This window comes from Felis catus, chromosome B3 (assembly GCF_018350175.1).
Source record: "Felis catus isolate Fca126 chromosome B3, F.catus_Fca126_mat1.0, whole genome shotgun sequence".
In the NCBI taxonomy this organism is placed as follows: Eukaryota; Metazoa; Chordata; class Mammalia; order Carnivora; family Felidae; genus Felis; species Felis catus.
In genome coordinates, this window is record NC_058373.1 from 106,031,601 (window position 1) to 106,054,331 (window position 22,731).

The window sequence follows — 22,731 nt, forward strand, 5'->3', positions numbered from 1 at the left end:
GGCTTATAAATGGAAGACCTCAAGGGTGAGCTGAGGAATATGTAATTACTTTTGTAGGCATGTGGAACTAATGAAGTTGTTTGAACTGGGAGCTCAGGACAGTACAGGAGCTCTATTTTTAAGGCAGTCGTTTTAAAATGTGGTCCCCGGACCAGCAACATCAGCACCACTTGGAAACTTTTTAGATAGTCACATTTTCACACATCCTCCTACTGACTCAATCCTTAACACGGGGTGATCAATGATTTCAGGAGTCCTCCAGGTGATTCTGATGTTCTCTCAGGTTTAAGTACCACTGCTTTAATGAATTCTGGATGTGCCATTGGAAGGATTGGAAAGGCAAGGAGAAGTGGGCAGGCTATTGCCAGGAGTCAAGGGAGCAGCTATTAGAGTGTAAGTTTGGGTGGTTTCATTGGAAACTTTAGAAAGGAAAAAAGGGCACCTGGGGGGCTCAGTCTGTTAAGCATCCAACTCTTGGTTTCATCTCAGGCCGTGATCTCTCAGTTCGTGAGATCGAGCCCCGTATTGTCAATTCTCTCTCTGGGTTCTCCTTCTCCCTCTCTCTCTCTGCCCCTCCCCCACTTGTGCGTGCGCATTCTCTGTTTCTCTCTCAAAATAAATAATAAACTTTCAAAAAATCCTGACACTTCTCAAGAAAGAAATAACAGAGCTTGTTGATAAACGGAGGTACAAGTATGAGATATGAAGCTAGAGTCTACAAGTGGCAGAATTGCCGATAAATACCAAAGGCATTCAGGCAGGGGATGAGTTCATACTCCTCGGGGATCTAAACCTTATCGTGCCTTAACTTACAGCATCTTTTTATGTGTCCTACACCCACCAGCCTCTCAACTAGATAACTTTCCCTATGTAATAAAAATGTACCAGACGCTCAATGCCAGTAATAAGGACCAGGGATGATTGAGTTATTAAATGCCAAGAACTTATGTCTAAGCACTTTATATTTGTTATCCTACTGTTGTTATTCAGTAGTTACGGATGTTTGTAAATTGCTCTCCCTTAGTGTCCAGTCTAAGGTTCGCTCCACTGTAAAATTCATGTTTCCAGGCACTGATCTGAGAGGCTGAGTCTGGGTCCTGGAGTCTGACAGCTATAGGCTGAAGACCAGCCCCATCATTTACCAGGTGCGTGGTCTGGAGCACGCTCCTTGCCCAGTCTCCCACCCGAATTTCCCCCAGTTGTATTACAACAGGCGTTGTTGTTACGAGGAGGTAATAATGAATGGAACTCCGAGTTGTTGTGGGAACTGAGAAAATGCCTGCACGGTGCTTGGCTCCAGAAGCACTGAATAAACATTAGTGGGGCCTGTGGCAGTGAAGATGCCACGCCCTTGTTCACAGCCGTCATTGGCTCTCCTTGGTCAAGAGAATAAACTCCTTATTCTTTTTCCTAAGACTTTTCACAGGGTGCCTCAGCGGCTCAGTTGGTTAAGCATCTGACTCTTGGTTTCTGCTCAGGTCATGATCTCACGTTCCATGAGTTTGAACCCCACATCGGGCTCTGTGCTGACAGTGTGGAGCCTGCTTCGGATTCTCTCTCTCTCTCTGTCTCTGTCTCTCTGTCTCTCCCCATCCTCTGGTCTCTCTCTCTCTCAAAATAAATAAATAGACATTACAAAAAAAAAAAAAAAAAGACTCTTCACAAACTGATCACTCCCAATCTCCCAAACCTTTTATGTGATGATTCTTTGCATAATTCTGGTGTTTCGGCTAAGCTGATCTCTGTCCCCCAAACACACCTAGTCTGGTCTCGCACCCTGCCTTTGGTGCTGTTGCTCTCCTCTCCTTGTCATGTGCAAGTTCTTCAGGTCCAGCCTGATACTCAGTGTTGAGTGGAGCCACCCCCAGCAAACCCTCATCTACAATATGAGTAATCCTTCCAAACTCTGGAGCTTTGATGGCCTTTACTGCTCAACAGACCCCCCCCCCCCACCCCCCACAGCTGTACACACTGGCTCAGGATGATTCTGTGTGTGCTCAGCTCACTTTCCCACACCCTGCAGTAAGTGTAGGCTGAGCCTTGTCCTTCTTGCCATGCTTAATACTCAGCCCCGTGCCAGGGACGTGCCTTCTTAATGGTAACAGCATACACCTTACAGTCTCCCGTCTTTTCCAAGTTCATTGAGTTCTGCGTTGGTTTCTTTTTTTTTTTCCCCTCTGTAATGACCCTTGATAAACTCTCCTATAGGAATAACATTTAATCTCTGAAATACTAATTATTATTTTTCTTCTCAGGATGAACTTGACCTGACAGACAAACACAGGGAAGCCATGTTTGCACTTCCAGCTGAGAAGAAATGGCAAATATACTGTAGCAAGAAAAAGGTAAGAAATTCATTGTGTTTATGGTTAACTGGAAAATTACCATTGTTGATTCCCTTTGCTCTCTCGTTTCGCCACCAGAATTCAGACAGTTCTTTATAATGTACAGACCAGATCGTGGCCTTGTTGCTACTTGGGGCAATGTGGTGATGCCTCAGATGTTGTTTTTATCAGCACTTCATTGGACACCTTCCCATATCTCCTATACCTGTACCTGCTATTCATAGTCTTGTTACGACTGAGACCCAAAATAATATTGGCTTACACCAAGATCAAATGTTCTCTCTGTTTTTTACATAAAAGTTGGTATCTCGGTAGGTTAGGACTAGTATTCTGGGGTCTCACTCCTCTGTTCTTACCTTCTAGCAACTTTCCGTTTCAGCATCTCTAAGGTGTGGCCTCATCCTCATGGTCCAAAGTGGCTGTCTGACCATTTCATATTCCAAACTGAGGATGTGGGAAAGGGAAAGAAGGCACAAACTTACCCACCTCCCCTCTTAGGGACATGTCCTAGGAGTCATCCACCTGAATTCCCTCACAGCCCACTGTTAATATGGCCCCAGCTGCAAGGAAATCGATCTTTATTCTGGGTTCTGTTACCTTTGGAGAAGGGGAGAATGGATATCCTGTCCCGTGGTGCTAAGCATCACCGCATGGACTGTATCTCCTGCAATAAAGTTCACTCTGCTATCTTTTACCCTGTGGCAAATTCTGAGACCATGTCCACCCCATTTTTGGAACCAATCAAGTTCATGACCGTCTTTTACCACTTTTTTCTTGTGTTCAGTAGAAACTTGAATCACGATGGGGTAAGCAGGAAGGGCAGGCTAGCACCTAGGAGAAATGGTACCTCTCTCTCTAACAGGCAGTGGACACTCGAGTTCCTCACTCTTGCCACAAGGAAATAAGAACAAACTATAGCAATCCAATTTCTTTTCAAGACACAATATCAGTCCGAGAAACTTTTCCTATGTGACTAGCGTGCATTGTGAGACCTCCATTTACCCATGTGAGTGTCTCTGAGCACCACTGCCCCTTTGCTGCCTTGTCTGATTGCTGTGCTGTCCTTCCAGAAACATGTCTGCAGTAGTGAGCCTGCGTGTGCCCCTCTCCAGCCAGACTTTGTGCCTCTGGGGGCGAGGCACCATGTCTTAGCTCATCTTTGTAACTCCAGCATCGGACACGTTGAAATGAGTGCATGATGAGTGAACCACTAAGTTGTCACGAGTGTTATGCTGAACTGTCAAAAAAAAAAAAAAAATTAAAGCACAATTAGTTTTCCACCTGAGCAGTTACAATTGCTACAACTATGTGGGGGTTTGGTTCCAGGGGCCTTTGCTGAGAGACATATCCAGCTCTAACTTCTCCGTATGGTTTTCTAAGCTGCTACCAGATCAGACCAAGTTGTAGACCTAAGGATTCCGAATCTAGTAGTAACCAGGAAGATGTGTTTGTGAATGATTGTGTCTTCTTCTTTTTTCTCTTTGTACTGTCTCTCTCTTATTGAACTGATTGTCATAGCTCAGGGACCAGGTATAATACACTGGGAAAGCATTTTGAAATTAAAATATGTTCAGTTCTGAAAGTGATGGTATTGTATGGTCTTTGAAAGCAAGGGAACTTTCACACAGGCATCTCAGGACCTGGCCCCTGGAACCAAGAAGGAAAAATCTTCAAGTTCCTTATGTGCCCAGAGGACATGTCTGTCTATTTTGGCTCATCCGAGTGCAGAGGTTTTTTTTTCTCAAAATTAGGAAACAATATGAAGTGGGGACTGAGAAGATACACTGGAGGGAAGGAAAGGGCAGGAAAATGGGAGCAGCTTACTGAGGGGAAAGTTTTCTTCTTTCCCAGATTTTATTACACCCTTGACAGCAATTGTAAGTTAATCATGGAAACTGCTGCCCCTTAGACTAGAAAAGGCAAGTCCTGGAGGATAGTAATGACCTTGGACTTGGCAGCTGTTGCTCATTTTTCAATTTCCAGGCCTATCAAATCCCTTTGCAAACCCTGCCTCATGTGCACATGGTGAGGTTGCCTTGTTGTAGGAGGATAGATAGGGATGTGGCCCCCGGCCTCTGCGTCCCATTTCTTGATGGATGGGCCCTTCCTACTAGTACCTGGCCAGGCTGCACAGACCTTTGGAAATGCGGTTCTCCTGCAGGCTTCAGCCCTGCAGCCTGGGTTCCTTACATGACAGCCAAGTTGTGGCTGAGTGGGAAAGCCATTTGAAGTCTTTGGGGATTCCCGTGGGGTTATAGATCTGCCTCACTTTAAAATGTATGATAGGAGCCTGGGTGGCTCAATGGGTTAAGCGTCTGACTTGACGTCAGGTCGTGATCTCCTGGTTTGTAAGTTCGAGCCCCACATCAGGCTCCACGCTGACAGTGAGGAGCCTGCTTGGGATTCTCTCCCTCCCTCCCTCCCCCCCCACCCCGCCCCTCCCCAACTCGTGCATTCACAGGTGCTCTCTCTCTGTCTCTGTCTTTCTCTCTCTCAAAATAAATAAATAAACTTTTAAAAATGGTTTTAAGAAAATGGATGGGAGTGTTGCTAAATGTAGGTTTTTCTTGATTAGAGCTTCTCAAACTGTTAAGCGTGCTATGTGATGGATCTGAAATTGACCTTTCTGGGGCACTGTAATAAATAGGGAAATAATACAATGAGTAAGAGAACACAAAAATTTAAGTGTGAAAAGGGCATAACGTTTACCTCTCTTCATATAATGCGATCCCCTAACGGACAGTTTGCTCATTCTCAAAGTGGAGCCCATGGTGGCCGTCCGTATTACTACGAACAGATTGTTTTCCTTGGACCGTATCTTTGGTCGCCTTTTCAAATCAGGCTTGTCACCAGCAAGTCAAACCACATCTATTTCTCGGGCCAAGGGAAAGCTACATGCTCACGGCTTTTTAGATTTTCCATCTCTCAAGATTAGAACCCAGCGCATTACAGACATTCTCACACACAGTGAAACCATAGAGTAAGGGCCCACGAAAGCCAACAGAAACAGACACATGAGTTGGTGAAAAGCGGGCTTTCTGTGTAAAAGTGCACAGCAGTTGTGGAGGCAAACGAGACTGGGAACCGAGGACGGGGCCAGGCCTCACTCAGCCAAGTGGCTCTTTTCCACCCAATAGTGACTTGCGTCCCAACAGCGGCTGTCTGCTTATCAGGCCCCATGTTCATTTCTCACACTCGTCTCTATCTAAGTCTCCGGTTGAAAACCCATTTCCAGAGCCAAAATGAAAGCAGCAAAAGTATTTCTGGGGCTGAAAGAATTGGAGAGAAATTAATTGGAGGCTTGCCTAATTGAGTAATCCGGGGGAGAGTAAGAGATGGATGTTGTGGCCTTGTTGAAAGTCCAAACAAATCTGTAAAAATGACGGGGCTGGTTGGGCAGCCGTGGTTTGTCATATGCAGCAGTCCACTGTCAAATTATTTTCGCTTCTGTGAAAGGGCCAAAAAAAGGTCCCGTTGGTGGGGCTGGAGGTATTTTCGAATAGGAAATGTTTGTGGTTCTTATCTTTAAAGGTAATTCCCTTTTTAGTTCCAATCACAACATACTCTTTTGTTTAAGTGAGGTTTTTCCCAGTCTCTAGCCAGAAACTGCATCTGTTAACAATCTTTTGGATTTTAAACTGAAACTTTTTAAACAATGAACCATCTGACCACGAAAGGCATCTGGCCATGCTGTATTTGCTTATTGTTAACATGATTTTTAAACCCTGGGAAAAGCAAGGAGAGGGCTGCGGAGAGGAGAGAGTAAAAGGGCGTGTGCCCCGTGTCACGGTGGCAGCGATCTTATCGGCACCGGCAGGAACCTTTAATTGCAGTTTTCCACGGGAGCGACTGCGCCAGTTGCCCCACTTAGCCAGTCCTTGTAAGTCTCCAAAAACTACCTGCTTCCCCTCCTGGAGCCTCAGAGTTTGCCAAGTAGACGAGTGGCGCTGGACACTGTTAGCGGTAGTGTCATCAGGTATTTGAGGCGAAGATCAAGATTTGAGGAGTGTACGAATTTCCCTCCTTCCGTCTCCAATCTCTAAAGCCACGGCTTAAGTAAATGGCTTTGGATTCTCCATATTGCGCTTCTGCATCTTTTCGGGTCTTCTGTGGAGGAGGTGGATTTTTACTGCGCCGCTGAGTGTGTGTTTGACTGTAGTTCAATTAAATCCTTTAAGAATCGTGCCCGACCCGGCTGCAGCGGAGTTGTTGTGATTTGTGCAAAGTGCTGATCTGGTGCCAGGTACGTTTTGGAGGCCTCTAGGAAAAGTGGCAGAAAATTCAGCTGGTACTTTTCATTCACTCCCGCCTTTTGGTTCGCATATCCTAATTGGATCGCTTCCCCACTCCTCCCCACAAAAAGCAATTCTCCTTTTGCCACACACCAAAAAAAGATCGAAGTTGTGTTGTGTACAGTCGCCAGGGTGCACTTTCAGTTCCTTGAGAGCGGAGGCCCTCTTGCGTTCAAAGGAACGTAGGCTGAAGCGCTGGAATTAAGACCAAAGGAACCACCAGTTTTCCGCACAGCTGTCAAACAAGCCAGGTATAAAACGAGGGGGCGAGATGATAGTTCGCCCTGTAGTCGTTTCCAGTATCCTACTGAGAGGCTCCTGTGGGGAGGCTGGGACGAGAAGCAGTGGTCGGGCACTGGACCTGGAAGACGTGAGAAGGAAGAGAAGCTAGATATCCCTCCTGGATGGTAGTTTAAATGTACAGTAGATTAAGCTTTGGGTTTTCAGGCACTCACTGTGTTAGCTGTCAAGATTGGGGAGAGGGAGTCCGGAAAAGGGAGAAAACCAGATTCCAGTAAGTATGTTTCTAGACTTTTAAAGAAGTACTTGCGTTGGTTTCCTGCCATTGAGTTTTCACCTGATAATGGATTCCAGTTGGGATTTGTCCTCCTAGGGGCTCAGGGGTTGAGGAAAGTAGCAGAAGTAGAAGTGAACAGAAATAAGATCGGGCTGTCTTTCCCCCTCTGCTTCTCTAAAGAAAATGAGGGAAGCACATTAGCTGGAGGACAGTGGGCATCTTCAGGCTCTGTAGGCTCTGAAACGCTCCGCCTTGTCTACATAGTCCATGGCTCTGAAAGGGAACATAATTGCATATAATGCCAGACTGAACCACTAAGGAACAACGAGCTTTGAGTTTCTTCACTCCATGCAGCGATACAATTGGCGGAGGGCAAGCTGGTTTGTGACTCACCTGATGTGTATGGAGTACTTTCTGTAGGTCAGAAAGTACCGACTAAACTCTTGGCTAAACTCTGAGGATGATTAAACAAATAAGTCAAATTTCCTGCAGTGGGTGATCCTGGTAGGAGAAGTAGATAAAATCAAATAGTTACCAAGTCTTGTCATAAGCTCCGTAACGGGGTAAGCAAACAGGCTCTGGGGCACAGGGGAAGGAGCCACCAGGCTTTGGGGGTGGATGTGTGTGACTCAGACAACAGCTCCTTTACCACTCTGATCCCTCTAGCACTTGCACCGGTGAGAGACCTGACACTGTCATGCTTTTGTCCCGTCTTCTAGAAACTGGCCCCTTTTTCAGTAGTTGAGCGATGTTCACATCCACTGTCTATTTTCTCTCTTGATTAGTACTTTGTTCTCTGTCCCTTTTCCAACACTGAAAAGGTCAGCTTTAGACCGTTGGCCTAATCCGATTGATCTTCGCTAAACACAGTTTGTAGGGCTTGTTGGGAAATCTGTAAAGAGGCTTAAACTTTTGAAAAAAAGACACTGGGGGGAGACTGAAATAACTGAGGTTTGTTCAGCGTGGAGAAGAGAAAGTCAGGTAGAAATTCTAACATGAGCTGATGTCCACTGGGTATACCCCAGCGAAACTATGGTATCTTGTCAAAATATTGCCAACTTAGAGTTGGTAAAGAGCGGCTGCCTCACGCCCTCCCAGTAAAAATCTCCATGCCAAGCTGATTTCTTTTTTTTTAATTTTTTTTAATGTTTATTTTCGAGAGAGAGAGCGTGCGCGCGAGCAGGGGAGGGACAGAGAAAGAGGGAGACACAGAATCCAAAGCAGGCTCCAGGCTCTGAGCTGTCAGCACAGAGCCTGATGCGGGGCTCAAACTCACGAGCTGCGAGATCATGATGTGAGCCGAAGTCAGACGCTTAGCCAACTGAGCCACCCAGGCGCCCCTGGACAGTCTGACTCTTCTCCCAAGGGTCCAACAGTTTTCTCCCATGATTCAAGGACTGAAGGGTTAAGTCCTGGCATGGCAAAAGAGGGGACTCCAGGACCCTGTTCCCACATTGCATCATTGGTTCTGATTCACTGACACCCTTCACTGACTCCCGTGCTATACGGGTTGATAAATATTTTGCCCATTGGCCTGAGTATGAGATGCTGATTGACCTGAAGATGGTGACCAAAACCTTTTGATAATATGTATTTGGAGCCTGAAACGTTCCTCTTCTAGGAATCGACTCCACAAAAGTGATGAGAAATGAAAGCGAAGACCTATACATGAGGCAGTTCTTTGCAGTGTTCTTGAAAGCCCAGGATTGTAACCAACTTAAAGAGGATGGTTATATTATAGCACACAATCCTGACAGTATCTTGTAGCCATTGAAAAGTCATGTTATCAAAAGAAAAAAAAAATGTCATGTTATCAAAGAAATTTTAATGACCTGGGAAACTAATGATACAGTGTTAAAAAAAAGGTGTAAAGCTATAATTGGTACGATCAAAAGTTTGCAAAAAAGTATATAGATAGAGGTAAGCAGACAGAAACAGTTGTTTGTTGGGACTGTGGGTGATTTACTTTTTTTTTTTTTTTTTTAATGTTGATTTTTGACAGAGTGAGAGTAGGGGAGGAGCAGAGAGAGAGGGAGACACAGGCTCCAGGCTCTGAGCTGTCAGCACAGAGCCCGACACGGGGCTCGAACCCACAAACTGTGAGATCATGACCTGAGCCAAAGTCGGATGCTTAACTGACTGAGCCACCCAGGCGCCCCGCTTTTTTGTTTCTAAAGATATTTCCCAGATTTTCCACAGTGCGTTATTCTCCCTCTTACCTGGGAGTATTTTTTTTCCCCTGATGATAAAAATAAAATTGCTCTTTTTCAAATGTGCGTTCAATATATTTTGTATCAGTCGGGTTTCAGTCAGAGAAGCAGGACTACTGGGGGAGACACAGAGCTAAGAGATTCACCCTGAGGCCGGCTAAGCACTCTTTGTCAGGCTGCTGTCTTTATTTCTGTTGCGGAAGCTTCACATTCTGGAGCAGGCAGTTCGGAAGAAAGGTGGGTGTAACTGGGAGGGAGCAAGGATAGGCTGGAGCCCACAAGGACACACAAGCCAGTGTCCATTCTCTCGACCTCTGGCTCTTGTGTGGGTGTCATGCAGAAGCCTGAACCATTAGTCATGGACCTCAGCACACACACACCTGGGCCAGGAGAAGCTGAGGGAGGATCCAGGGGAAGGTGGGGCAGTTGCAGACCCGCCTGCTGTTCCACACCAACGAGGTGAGCCAGCCGATAAAAGACAAGTAGGAAGAACAAAATGGCTGCTGCTTTGCCTCTGGCCTCTATACCTCCTGTGAGAGCCTCTCTTTGTGGCTCCCCGTACCCAGAAGCCTCCAAGAAAGGATATCGTTCAGCCTAGCCAAGTCGAGCATTATAAAGCCACCACATACTTGTATTGAAATGAGGAGGAAAAATAAATATTATTTAAAATGCAGCCAGTGCTTGTGTTGTCAAGGCAACCCTGGCTTTTTTTTTTTTTTCCTTCCTTCCTTTGTCTAGCTCAGGGCCCTGTTTTGTTTTTTGTTTTGTTTTGTTTTTCTCCCCTCCATCTCCTCTTTTTATTTTTTGTTTTTTTGAACTCTTCCTTTGTGACATTAAAACAAAGGTGAATCTATAAGCCACCCAAAGGTTTTCAGTACCATTTATCTATTTAGGCAGTGACTGTGAAAACATGGTGATCTTGGCCCTAGTGAGATTTCCTGAGTTTTCTGCCCAGAAACGCACTGAAGCCATGTTTCTCATTGCCCTTTCTCCCCTAAGGAGTGTAATCTCAAAGCTAACGACCCATTTCCTTTCTCTAGTTTCATTTATTTTTTTTAAATGTTTGTTTATTTTTGAGAGAGAGAGAGAGCAGAGGAGGGACAGAGAGAGAAAGAATCTCAAGTAGGCTCTGCACCGGCAGGGCAGAGCCCCACGCAGGGCTCAAACTCACGAACTGTGAGATCATGACTTGAGCCAAAATCAAGAGTCAGACGCTCTCGACTGACTCAGACTGAGCCACCCAGGCGCCCCTTTCTTTATTTTCTTTTAATTGCAAAAGCCAGTGCCGTCAAAAGGAATACCAAATTGTAGATTTGGAGTAGAAAATTCAAGGACTCTCTGCCTCTGGCAGCCCTTGAACCAGTGTTGAAATAAAGGGTGGTTGGTTCATGAGTATTTATGTGACTCCTATTCCCGTAATCCCTCGGTTCAATAATGTCAGTTTGGGGCTTTTTTTTTTCCTCCTGGTATTAACCAATTCTGCCATTCTAGCTGTGCCTACTACCACCCTTGTCTTGAAGTCTGCAGAATGGTCCTGAGCTCATAGTTCTGTATTGCCACCTGGTAGGTGGCCAGCTTCATGAATGAAGAAAGCAGTAAGCAAACTTGCCCACAGGGTGAACCAGAACATATCTATCTTCCCCGGTGCTTGGAGAAGTGAACAAATCTAAAATATGGTGGGCAAGTTCTGTAGTCTTTCAATGGCGTTCTATATTCTGGGTCAGGTACAGGCCTCTGTTTTTCAGGCTTCACCAGTAAAAGGACTTCCCTTGGGGTAGATTATCTCCAAGAGCCTTTCAGTCAAGAGATCTGTCTACAAGCTCCCTACATTATGTTTGCCCCTCATAATTGTTCTAAACTGTATTGTAATGTGATTGCCACTATTTTTTCTAAGATAAGCAGAAGGCAAGTAACAGCTATGAGAAAATATTTTGCATAGTTACAGGCCATCTGAAGGGTGACCAGAGAAGGGAGGATACCATTCACTAGGAGATATTTCTGAACCCTTCTGATTTCTCTCTCCTCTGTATAATGAGATCAACTTCATAGGGTGGTTGTGGATATTAAGATAATATGATGTCAGAGTTAACGGAGAGCTTGGGGCATGGTGATGACAGCTGTTGACACTGTCAATGTCAGTGATGGTGACTATGATCAAAATAGTAGTATGGACTCACTTTCTGTTTGTCCAGACTCATGCTAGTCTGGGATTCACGTGCATATTCTTAAACAATGATACCTGGTTTTCACAGAACAGTAGTGAAGATTTTAAAAGCCCTCTCTCTCAGTTGGACCACAGAAACTTTTGGAGGCAGAAATAGTGAGTTAGAAGGATAAATTATAGATCAGGGAAGAAACCAAGACGGTCTTCACTGTTAGCACCAGAAATGGGCAGGAGGCCCCTTTTGTGTCAGAAGTTCTAGGGCAGTGGCGATCAATGTGTAGTTCCTAAGCTCCTGGGCGGAGCTCTGAATCTGGTATCAGGAGCGCCCTTAATTGGTACTTGGGAAGGTTGGGACCCTGAGAAGGTCAGAATCTATCCCACTTCTTCTCATCCACCTGCCCACTGCAGTGCTTCAGTCCCTGCTGACCAGCTGCAGCCCTTGGAGATGCTCCCATCATTGGGCTTGCTTGGCAAGCAGTTGTGAACACCAGCTGATCTCTGGGAAATGGGTGTGTGTGTGGATCAAGCCAGTTTTTAACTAAAATTCCTCTTTCGCTGCCTAGGAAAGGCAAGTGGTTGAAAGATCTTCGGTTTTTGCAATAAGAGCACTAAAAATAGCTTGAGACAAAAACATTACTACTGCTATTTTTTTTGCAGTGGGGAAAAATCCCGTGATAGGACACAACACCAAGAGGTTCCACGAAACAAGTCAGCTTTACAAATAAGTGATTTATTGGGTTGAAGTGAGCTGGAATTACCCCCTGTTCAACAATAAAATTTGTTCAGAGTTGCAGCATTATAATTCAATAGTGCATTCTAGCTGTGTGATTTCCAAAATCCATCTAACAAAACAAAACTTCGGCGTTGAGGAGATCATAAAAGAATGTTTTAGGGACACTTGGGTGGCTCAGTTTGTTAAGCATCGACTTTGGCTCAGGTCACAATCTTATGGTTCTTGACTTCGAGCCCCTCATCAGTCTGTGTGCTGACAGCTCAGAGCCTAGAGCCTGCTTCGGATTCTGTGTCTCCCTCTCTCTCTGCCCACCCCCCACCTTGTGCTCTGTCTCTCTCTCTCTCTTTCTCAAAAATGAACAAACATTAAAAAAAAAAAATTAAAAATGCTAAAAATAAAAAAGAATGTTTTAGCACAGATACCATTATTGGTAGAAATCTTAAACCTAATTACCAGAGCAGACATTCTGGGTACCGATAAATTGGCATTCTCTAAAATTTCTGAAAAGAAAACAAATTTCTGATAACTTTCCCCTCCACTCGTGGGATAAACTACTGTATCCCGGTTGGTGATATGATTTTTCTTGTGAAATTTTAAATATACAAAAAAGTACAGAATATAATGAACACCCGTGTTTAACAACTGCTGACATTTTATAATCACCATGGATTTTTTTTTTTAAACATTTATTTGTTTTTGAGACAGAGTGAGACAGAGCATGAACGGGGGAGGGTCAGAGAGAGAGGGAGACACAGAATCTGAAACAGGCTCCAGGCTCCGAGCTGTCAGCACAGAGCCCGACGCGGGGCTCGAACTCACAGACCGCGAGATCATGACCTGAGCTGAAGTTGGCCGCTTAACCGACTGAGCCACCCAGGTGCCCCTCACCATGGATTTTTTATTTTATTTATTTATTTTTAATATAATTTATTGTCAAGTTGGCTAACGTACAGTGGATACAGTGCGCTCTTGGTTTTGGGGGTAGATTCCTGTGATTCATCGCTTACATACAACACCCAGTGCTCATCCCAACAAGTGCCCTCCTCAGTGCCCACCATGGATTTTTTAAAAAGAAAGGAAACATAAATATAGCTGAAGCCCAAAGGTGACCTATTCTGGAGGTGGTACATGTTTTCTTTTCCTTGCCCATGTATTTATGACTTTATTCTGCATGTATATATTCATAGACAATATATGGTAGTTCATTTTAACTGCAATATGATGTTCCATTACATGAACACACCACAGTTTAATTCTTTCACACCCCTTTGGATAATGCTTACTTGCAGTTGTTCATTATTTTTTAAAAAGTATGGCAATGAACAGCCTTGTGCATGTGTTCAAGAATTTTTCTGGGATAAACACCAAAACATGTAATTCCTGGGTTGTTGGCTGTGAACATTTCCACCTTTAATTGCTCTCTGAAGTTGTCGTAATAATTTAGACCTGCAGCATATTAATTGCCAGCCATCTGAGGGATCGGTACCCTCCGAGGGGAGAGAACTGATACTTTGTTGCCCTGATGAATCGCCTTACTTAAGTTCGAATGTTTCAGATACAAGAAGCTGTCATTCCGTTTTCAAATCGAATCAAACTTAAGTAGCAAATCAAACTGAAGGAAAAATTACTGAAGTAGAAAGTGCTCATTTAAAGAAGAAGAATCCAAGGTTTGGAAAATGAAAAGCTTTCCATTCAAATACCCATAAAGCCACAGAAAAGTACAAAGTGTTAGAAGTATATAAAAATGGACAGTTCACTCAGCATTATGTTTATTTGATTTGACTACAAAGGAAACTGCTCTGTGTGTGGTTCACCCTTACTCTCCTCCAGACCTCTTTACCCCCTTAGTCCCAGACACAGGCAAATTGTGTTTCCATCTTTAGCAGGCTCTTGACTGATATATGTATGCAATCACCCAACACAGGAAGTCCCTCTGAGGCATCGGCCACTTCCCTGATGGACGACAGCCCGGGTACAGGTGCAGGACCAGCACATCTGCACAAGCAGGCAGGCAGGATGTGGCTGGAAATGCCATAGTTGGTTTCTTTCTTCCTCTCACCAAAGTACCTTTATCTCGGGCATCGGTAAAAATTGTGAAAGCCTCTCTCCTTTCCTTTCTTAGACTCTTTGATTCCTTTGAATGTTAAGAAATTGAGACGTGTACTTGCTGTGTGTCTACCCCCCATGCCTGAATTCTGAACCAGTTTCTGGGTACAAGTCAATTCCTGGATTTGGGGATTGTTGATTTTTTTTTTTTTTTTAATGTTTATTTATCTTAGAGACAGAATGTGAGCGGGGGAGGTGCAGAGAAAGAGGGAGACATAGACTCTGAAGCAGGCTCCAGGCTCTGAGCTGTCAGCACAGAGCCCAATGCAGGGCTTGAACCCATGAGCTGTGAGGTCGTTACCTGAGCTGAAGTCGTGTGCTTAATCAGCTGAGCCCCCCAGGTGCCAGGGGATTGTTGATTCTTAAGTCTGTAAATACTTTACTCTGCTTGGTTCTTCTTGACAGCCTTGTAAAAAAAAAGTGCTTGTGTATCTACTTTGTGGATACCATCTTCCCTTTGTGCTTCCTCATACTTGCATTGCTCCAGTGAGTAACTCTGTTATCCAAGGCCTTGCTTTCACTGTAAATAAGAAATACCAAGTTGGAAGAGGGGGGAGAGAATGACCGTGCATTTGCGTTCACTTACAGTCATTCAAACAATAAAAATAAGCCATATAGAGCTGGGGAAAAGTAGGCCATCTTGGTTGGACAGATCAATGAATGTGGAGTCAGGGAGAGAGTGGGTGTCGCTTGTCCTGTGGAGCTCTATCTTTCCCTCTGGAATGGGGGCTAGAGAGGCAACTCTCCCCTCTTTCATTCTGTGCTTGTCACTCATGCCTGTGTCGGTGCTGCACTATGGAGAGAACACTCCAACTTCATCTCTGGTCACTGGAAAAGATGTGTAGCTTTGGGTTTGCATGGAATCTCTGGGAGGGCAGTGGTTCTCAACTGCCATACAGCAGCTATCTTTGGCCTCCAAATCTTAATTGTTAAGCAGATTCCTTTTGACAGCTCCCTTTGACAGCTCTCGTACATAACAGATTCCATCATGTGTTGATTGCAGAGTTAGGAATACATGACTCTCTTGGAGCTCTCAGTCTTTGCCATAGGGTACTTGTCAACAGTGCTGTTGTAGAACCAAGGTGCCAAATGTGTCTGTGTGCGGCCCTTTGACCCCCGTGCCTGTGTGTGTTGAAGCACACGAGCACAGGCCCATTTCACTTCCAAAATTCTGCAATCTGCAGGTGTAGAATTACACATTGAGTGTCTCAGTGATAGCTCTGATGGAAAGGACATCACTATATTTCAGATCTGAGAGTCCAGAGCTAGCTGCCCTTTCTGATTATTGCCAGCTCATTGGGTCCCTTAGGAACAAACGGCACAAGAGACACTCCAGACTGATGCACATCCTTTGATTCAGGATTCCTTAGGACTGTGGCCCCCTTCCCTGGTTGACAGAGTGTGCACTGTGAGTAACCTCAAGCAGAGATGGCAAAAAGGTGTATCTTGATTACCAACTCGGAACAGTTGGGGGTTGAAGCCTGGAGCACTTAACCATTCAGAGGTTATGAATGGATTCAGTAAGAATAGTGTGGTAATTAATTAGCAATGTCTGCCATGAGACATGATGGGAAAAGGTGGCATATGTAGCAAATTTTCCCATCCTTGCCCTTGAGGGCTTCTCTTGCTCCTAAATTGGAGTTGGACGTTAAGTATCATATTCCATGCTTTTTTCTCCCCGGGTCTCTCCCTGGTCTTCTGCAGACTCTCTAAGTGCCGTGGCACCTGCTTTCATAGAACGAATACCCCAAGCCTGCCTGATTTCACCATCTCCTGGAGATAGGTCTATGAAAGACATCAGTAGAAGGAAGTATCCACTTTAGAAGAGGGAGCGAAGAACAAGAACCACTTTTCCTGAGATTCTCCTGTATGTGTATTTATTTTTTTCACCTCACTAATAGCGCTGGTGCATCTAATGCCTTGAATCCATATTATGCTTGGTGCATCTCAGAGCTTCATCCCCTCGTGAAGTAGGAAGAAACTGAGCTTCCAGTGTAACTTAGAACATACTGCTAATACTTCTAATTTGGGGTTCTCCAAATTCCTTATACTCCAGGAACCTAGTAATTTGTGGAACTAGAAATGGGTTACAGTAGAAAGTGTACTAAAGAATACCAACTTTAAATTACAGTGTCTTAAATCCTCTTGTTCTCCAACGCGGTATGGGACCAACACTTGCCTTAAGCATTCTCCAGATAGTATCCTTTTATCTGTCTTCCTATGTAAGGAAAAACGTGATGCTTCCTCAGTTTCTAAGATGTACTTCCCCATGTCCTCACATTTGGGCATTTCTTCGATGGTGACATCTTCCAACTGATGCTTTTCTTTTTTTATTTCTTCTGCCAACAATTCTGTCGTTAATTCAATAGTATGCCTTAAAGTAAATGATCACTTAAAATGAGAAATACGGTTATGACTCCCCTTCTAGGGGACAATTAATCCTGTCCTAACATTTTTCATAGTCGTCCTGAGAATGCTTCTCTGAATGGAATATGCCTTTATGGGCTTACTGTTTCCCCTGATTCTCTTCTTAGTTTAATTACTGTTTTCCAAAGCCCTCGCTTTATAGCCTCGTGTTAAGCATTATATTGCAAATCATAAACACACTTTGATTGTTTTCCCAAGAGCAGGTTACAGAACATCAAAACCTGCTTTACGACATTCTGAAAGGCTGGTCTGGTAGCAGCAAATCTGGTAGCAAGATGTGAGGCAACAAAGGCCATTGACACCACTGATTGGATTTCCACACTGCATACGGGTTTAGTGATGTGTGTCTGAACATGTTAATTTACCAACCAGCTGGACTGAATTGTACCTGGATCTGTAGCACTCCATGGTGGCATGTGGGTCAAAGACTTGACTCTTAACACACTACATAGAAGTAATTTGTTTTATGTCATTGTATACCTTTGTGTCCTAAGCAACAGGGGAATGTGGGCTTGTATCACTTCTGAAAATCACAATTGGAGAATGTTTCTTTCTCTTTGCCATGAAAATGAGGGGGAATTGTCATCTAAAATTGGCTTCAGATGTTGAAGTTACACTGATTGAGATTTTTAGGCTCCAGTCATGTTCCATGCTGTGAAGTGCTTTGCCAGAGCAATGACTTGTTAAAATAAATAAAATAAATGTCTTGTAGGATAGGAAGTGGACTGTAAAGTCTCTGCTTTTAGTTCTAGGTAAGGATTGTGGCTATTTTCTTAGATATATCAGCACATTGAATGTGTTTCCCCCCCCAGGATCCTGTAGCATATATATAACTTTTAAGATCTGGGTTCTGTAAAGTCAGCCAAGGCTTTTTCAGGAAAGAACAGGGTGTTAGAACAGACTGAGCCCCTTAGCTCTTTCAGAAATGCCGTTGGTCTCTTTATTCTTGGAGTCATGTTGTTAGTCTTCTGTCCTATTGCTGCCGTCCTTGGACAGGGACTAGATCTCTTTAAAGTGGCATGCTGCTCTTGCTCTTCTGGGGTTTGTGATTTGGGGGAGAACAAAATGGTAGATGGCTGAGAAGTAGCACAAGCCCAATTTTTAATGGGCAGTGTTTCATTTTAGCTCATTCAGAAATATTTGATCATTTTTACCAGTATAAGTAAAGTTTGTGACATAAAAATATTAATGTGGGGCACCTGGGTGGCTCAGTCAGTTTAGCGCCCGACTTTGGCTTAGGTCATGATCTCACACACAGATCGTGAGTTTGAGCCCTGCGTAGGGATCTATGCTGACAGCTCAGAGCCTGGAGCCTGTTTCATATTCTGTGTCTTCCTCTCTCTCTCTGCCCCTCCCCCGCTCGTGCTCGTGTGCTCGCTCTCTCAAAAACAAATTTACAAAACATTTAAAAAATATTAATGCAACATTTTGTGCAATGAAGAAAAGTTTCAAAGCATTTTTCCCGGTTGAGCTTAGGAATGCTTACATTTGATTTATATTTTGAAGTTAGAAGACACATTGATGAAGACTGGAGATTAGTGAAAATACAAGAGAGTTAATAGTACTGGACTGTTTCTGTCATGATGAGAAAAGGGAGTGAAGTATACAAATGGGTACAGTTCTTTGTAGCTATCCTTGTCATAACTGAGAACCCGTAGTCAGAAATTTGTGATGCTGTAAGAAACTCTCAGTGCCAAGGTTTGAAAGCATATTGTCACCAGTCTCCTATATCCTGTATTTATGGATCCCTAAAAGGAAAGCAGTAGCTTTGCTCTTTTATTCATGTGTTCTAACACCTAGAATAGTGCCTCGGCCATCATAAAACTCAACAGATATTTACTGGGTGAGTAAATGAATGAGAAGAGAAGCCAGTGATGGAGTTCAGCACTGTGAATTTTGGGGCATGATGAGCAGAGGGATTCTGCTCCTGTCCTGCCCTTGGGAAGTCCTGTGTTCTACAGTATAGTGTCAGCACTGCTCTCAAGTTAGGTTATGTGTTACTCTGAAATGGCATTGGCATCCAGCGGTTGAGTAAGGCTTTCTTTCATCCAACAGATTTCTGGGGAGGATAGAAGACTAGGCGTAACTCTGGGTCTAAGGGGGACAGGGTAGAGTGGTCTCAGTGGTTTCAAGTCAGAAACTCAGCGACACACAAATAGAATCCATGCCACACAGCCAAGGCAAGGGAAACTGGCAGAATTGAGATGAGGCGAGTGGTCAGGATAGGTTAGGTGTCCTTGAGCAAGAGCTTTGGGCAAGCCCAAGCATCTGGGTAATTTAGGTGTGAGGAGCCTAGAGCGGTGTTAGTCATACAGCTTGCCTTCTACATTACACCTCTGTAGTTGTGTCCTCTTCAACCAGGAAGTGCTAGTCATGTATCTGTTATTCTGGTAAATTGTAGTTATTATATTAAGGTGGGGGGTGGGGGGAATGTACCGACTGTTCTGTCCATAGCACTCTTCAGAGTGATCTTCACTTTTTACTACCTTTGAGCTGTTTAAGAAATCCGAAAATTGTTTTTGTTAAAAACTAGTAGCAATGCAATCGATTATGTCCTGTTGGTCATTTTTGTATCTATTTACACATATATAATCATATACGCCTTTGCTCTTTGGATTCTCTTTTGAACCTGTTGTCACATCCTATTAGTTCCTGCATTTATTAATGAGTTCAGCAAAATCTTTGACATGAGTTCATGCCATGATTTTAAAATTATCCTCTATCAATATAAAATTTTCTCTTATTTTTTATTTAACTCCCAGTTAGTTGACATATAGTGTAATAATGATTTCAAGAATAGAATTTAGTGATTCATCACTTACATGTGACACCCAGTGCTTATCGCAATAAGTTTCTTTTTAATGTCCATCACCAAGAATTGTTTGAGAAGGGGTAGCTTATTCTAAACGAGCTGAGATCTTTAATAATATTTTACACTGGAGTACAGGATATGATAGCAGGAAGCTCTCTGGGAAAATGTGTGTTGTTTACTGATTCTAGTAAGCTAGATATATATATATATATATATATATATATATATATATATATATATATATATATATATATATATATATATCTGCATAAAGCAGAGAAGGGGAAAGAGCAGAGCTTGGGGGTCAAAAGAGGTGTTAAACTTCACATACATTCAAGGAAGAAATTCCTGTGATGTTTGAAAGGGTGATGTACAGGAGAGAAGCAGGGGCAATGTAAGTGTAATCCAAGACTTGAAAAACAGTGCTCTAAATGGGTCTTAAACTTCCCACAAAGTTTCTTGGCTAGTGAGCCTAGGTTCTATTCACCCAGTTTTAATTCTGTTAACTTGTATTGATGTTTAAGAGATAAAGCATCCTCAATCTTACAATAATACAACCTATTTTATTATTGAGTTTATGGCCAATGTTGTTACAATATGTGTACTTAATAAGACAGGAGCTAGGCATGTTTATGCTTCATGAGACATGGATCTTTTATTCTAAATCATAAATGTTATTTGTTGTGAACATTCAAGAAAGCAAGAACTTGTTCTGTTTCATCTTGGGGAGATATTTTGGTCAGAAATCTTCCAGATGCTCTCCTGGTAGAAATTGTCTTAAGTTATGCATCACTGGCATGTGAGAAGATCCCTTTCATAGGGATCTAGATATATTTGTTGGAGTTATTTTTGCAAAAAGTGGACATGAGGGTGTGATAAACTTACGGAAAATTTGAGATTTATTTATGAATTGAAGATAAACTTATGCTATACAGCCAGTGGAGAATTTTTTGCTTGGTATAGAGAAGACTTTGGGTGGACATAATAATTTTATTCAACTTGTTTTGAATATTTGCAGAGTTATTGCTCAGAGGAGAAATTAGACTCTTCCATGCAGTTCCTGAGGGCAAAACTAAGGCCAACAAGTGCTTGAAGTTTTGAGGAGACACCTGTCAATTCAGTCTAAGGTGGATTTTCTAACAGTCAATTAGGGTTATGGTTCTTGGACTCCTTGAAGCCTTCTCTCAGAGAACATACGGCCATCTGCTGGCGGCCTTATACGAGGGACCCCTGTGAGGGGAAACTTGGACTCGGGTGTCTCTAGGGTCAAAGGCCTCACTGTATAATTATGATGGCTTTCCTTAGAAAACATACAGATGTTCTGCAGCACCAGGAAAAAATGGGGAAGAGGATTTGCTGCTCAGACATGGCTGTAAGTGCTAAATATGAAAGCCATTGTTATTGCAAGTCACCCTCCAGTCTTTCCAGAAAATGACTGACATTCTGAGGCTTAGGAGGAGGTGTTGGGTTTCCTGCCAGACGCAGAAGCCGCTGTTCTGTAATCATTCTTCGTGTGGGCCCAACCGGATTTGGGCAGCAGATGCACTTGATGTGTAATTGTGGCAGTGGCCAAAAATGTAACCAGGATTGGCAGCCCCAGGGACCACATGACTATCTTGAAATGTGACAACATAAGAATTATTTTTTGAAACCAACTGCCTCCCTTTGGCAAGTTTCAAGTGTGGGGTGTAGTTTTAGCCCCACTGATAGGGGTTACAGGGAAGGGCTGTTGGAGGGACTGAGGAAAGCAATAGTCTCGGGAACCCAGGTTTGTGGACCTGCTGGTTCTTCTCTTCCCAGTGAACAGTAAGACAGAAAGATTTGGAGGCAAAAAAATCAGGATTTAAAAGACCGAATGATGCCATGCAGTTTTAAAAGTGAGGATTAAACCACTTTCAAGGTATAGTGAGCTTGGTAAGAAGGTGGACTTTTCAGGCAGGGCAGGTCCTGCCTCTTCGCTAGACAACAGTGCCAGTTCCTGGGCGAATTCCCCATACTTGAAGAGCTGATCCTAACTTAGAGCCGGGGTTCACTGCAGATGGAGTGCCTTGAAGGAGAGGAGAAAACCTGGAAAATCATTGATGACCAACTTGGAACGGTGATGCACCCCTGCCCTCTTGAGAGCCAGGCTTATTCTAGCACAGGGGGTGACAAACTATGGCCCGTGGGCCAAATCTAGCCACTTAACTGTTTTTGTAAATAAAGCGTTACTGACACAGGGCAGTGCTCCTTCACCCAAGCGTAGTTGGAGCTGCTCTCACACCTTAGAGTGGCAGAACCAAGTGGTCGCAACAGACTCCGTGGTCCCCGGAGCCTGAAATCTTTGTTATGGGGGACTTTACGGAAGAAGCTGGCCAGCGCCTGGTCTGTCAGGTTATTCCACCGTGACCTTCTTAGGAGAGGATGCTGATTACACTGTTACTGAGTCAGGAGGGAAAGTTGGCAGAAGTTATTAGCAAGGTCTTCCACACAGTACTTTCCACCTTCCATCCCACCTGCTCTTCCTTCCCTGTTCCTCGGACCTGTTTCCCGTTGTTCACTTGAGCTTATTAGAGGACATACACATTGGGGAGTCATACCTAATAGGATAAAATATCTTGGCCTGTCTGCCCCTTTCTCGTTAGTATTCTGTAAAAATTCTAGGTGTAGAGTAAATTTATTTAACACCTGTTTCATTCATCAGTGTATGGGGCTGGGTCCACGACATCCAAAATAGTAATGACAATTTAATGCAACAGGTAACTATTTTGATCATAAACAAGGGGTAGGATTTCTTTTTTTTTTTTTTTTTTCAACGTTTATTTATTTTTGGGACAGGGAGAGACAGAGCATGAACGGGGGAGGGGCAGAGAGAGAGGGAGACACAGAATCGGAAACAGGCTCCAGGCTCTGAGCCATCAGCCCAGAGCCTGACGCGGGGCTCGAACTCACGGACCGCGAGATCGTGACCTGGCTGAAGTCGGTCGCTTAACCGACTGTGCCACCCAGGCGCCCCAACAAGGGGTAGGATTTCTTGATCCTATATATAATCACAGTTAACATGTTTTCTAGTAGTGTCTTCTTTATAAGTGGAACAAGCTTTGATTAGTATTTAGTTACCTTTACCTGTGATAAAAATGACCAGA

At 43.8% G+C, this 22,731-nt stretch overlaps 1 protein-coding gene across 4 annotated transcripts in view; it reads left to right on the forward strand.

Annotated features, from left to right (window-relative positions):
- DAAM1 (dishevelled associated activator of morphogenesis 1) overlaps positions 1–22,731 on the forward strand; it is a 176,849-nt gene that overhangs the window by 88,125 nt on the left and 65,993 nt on the right. For all 4 annotated transcript variants that reach the window (XM_023255733.2, XM_023255734.2, XM_045059982.1 and 1 more), the window contains one exon: positions 2,256–2,345. In XM_023255733.2, coding sequence (XP_023111501.1) covers positions 2,256–2,345 — 90 coding nt within the window. The remainder of the gene's footprint in view (positions 1–2,255; positions 2,346–22,731) is intronic.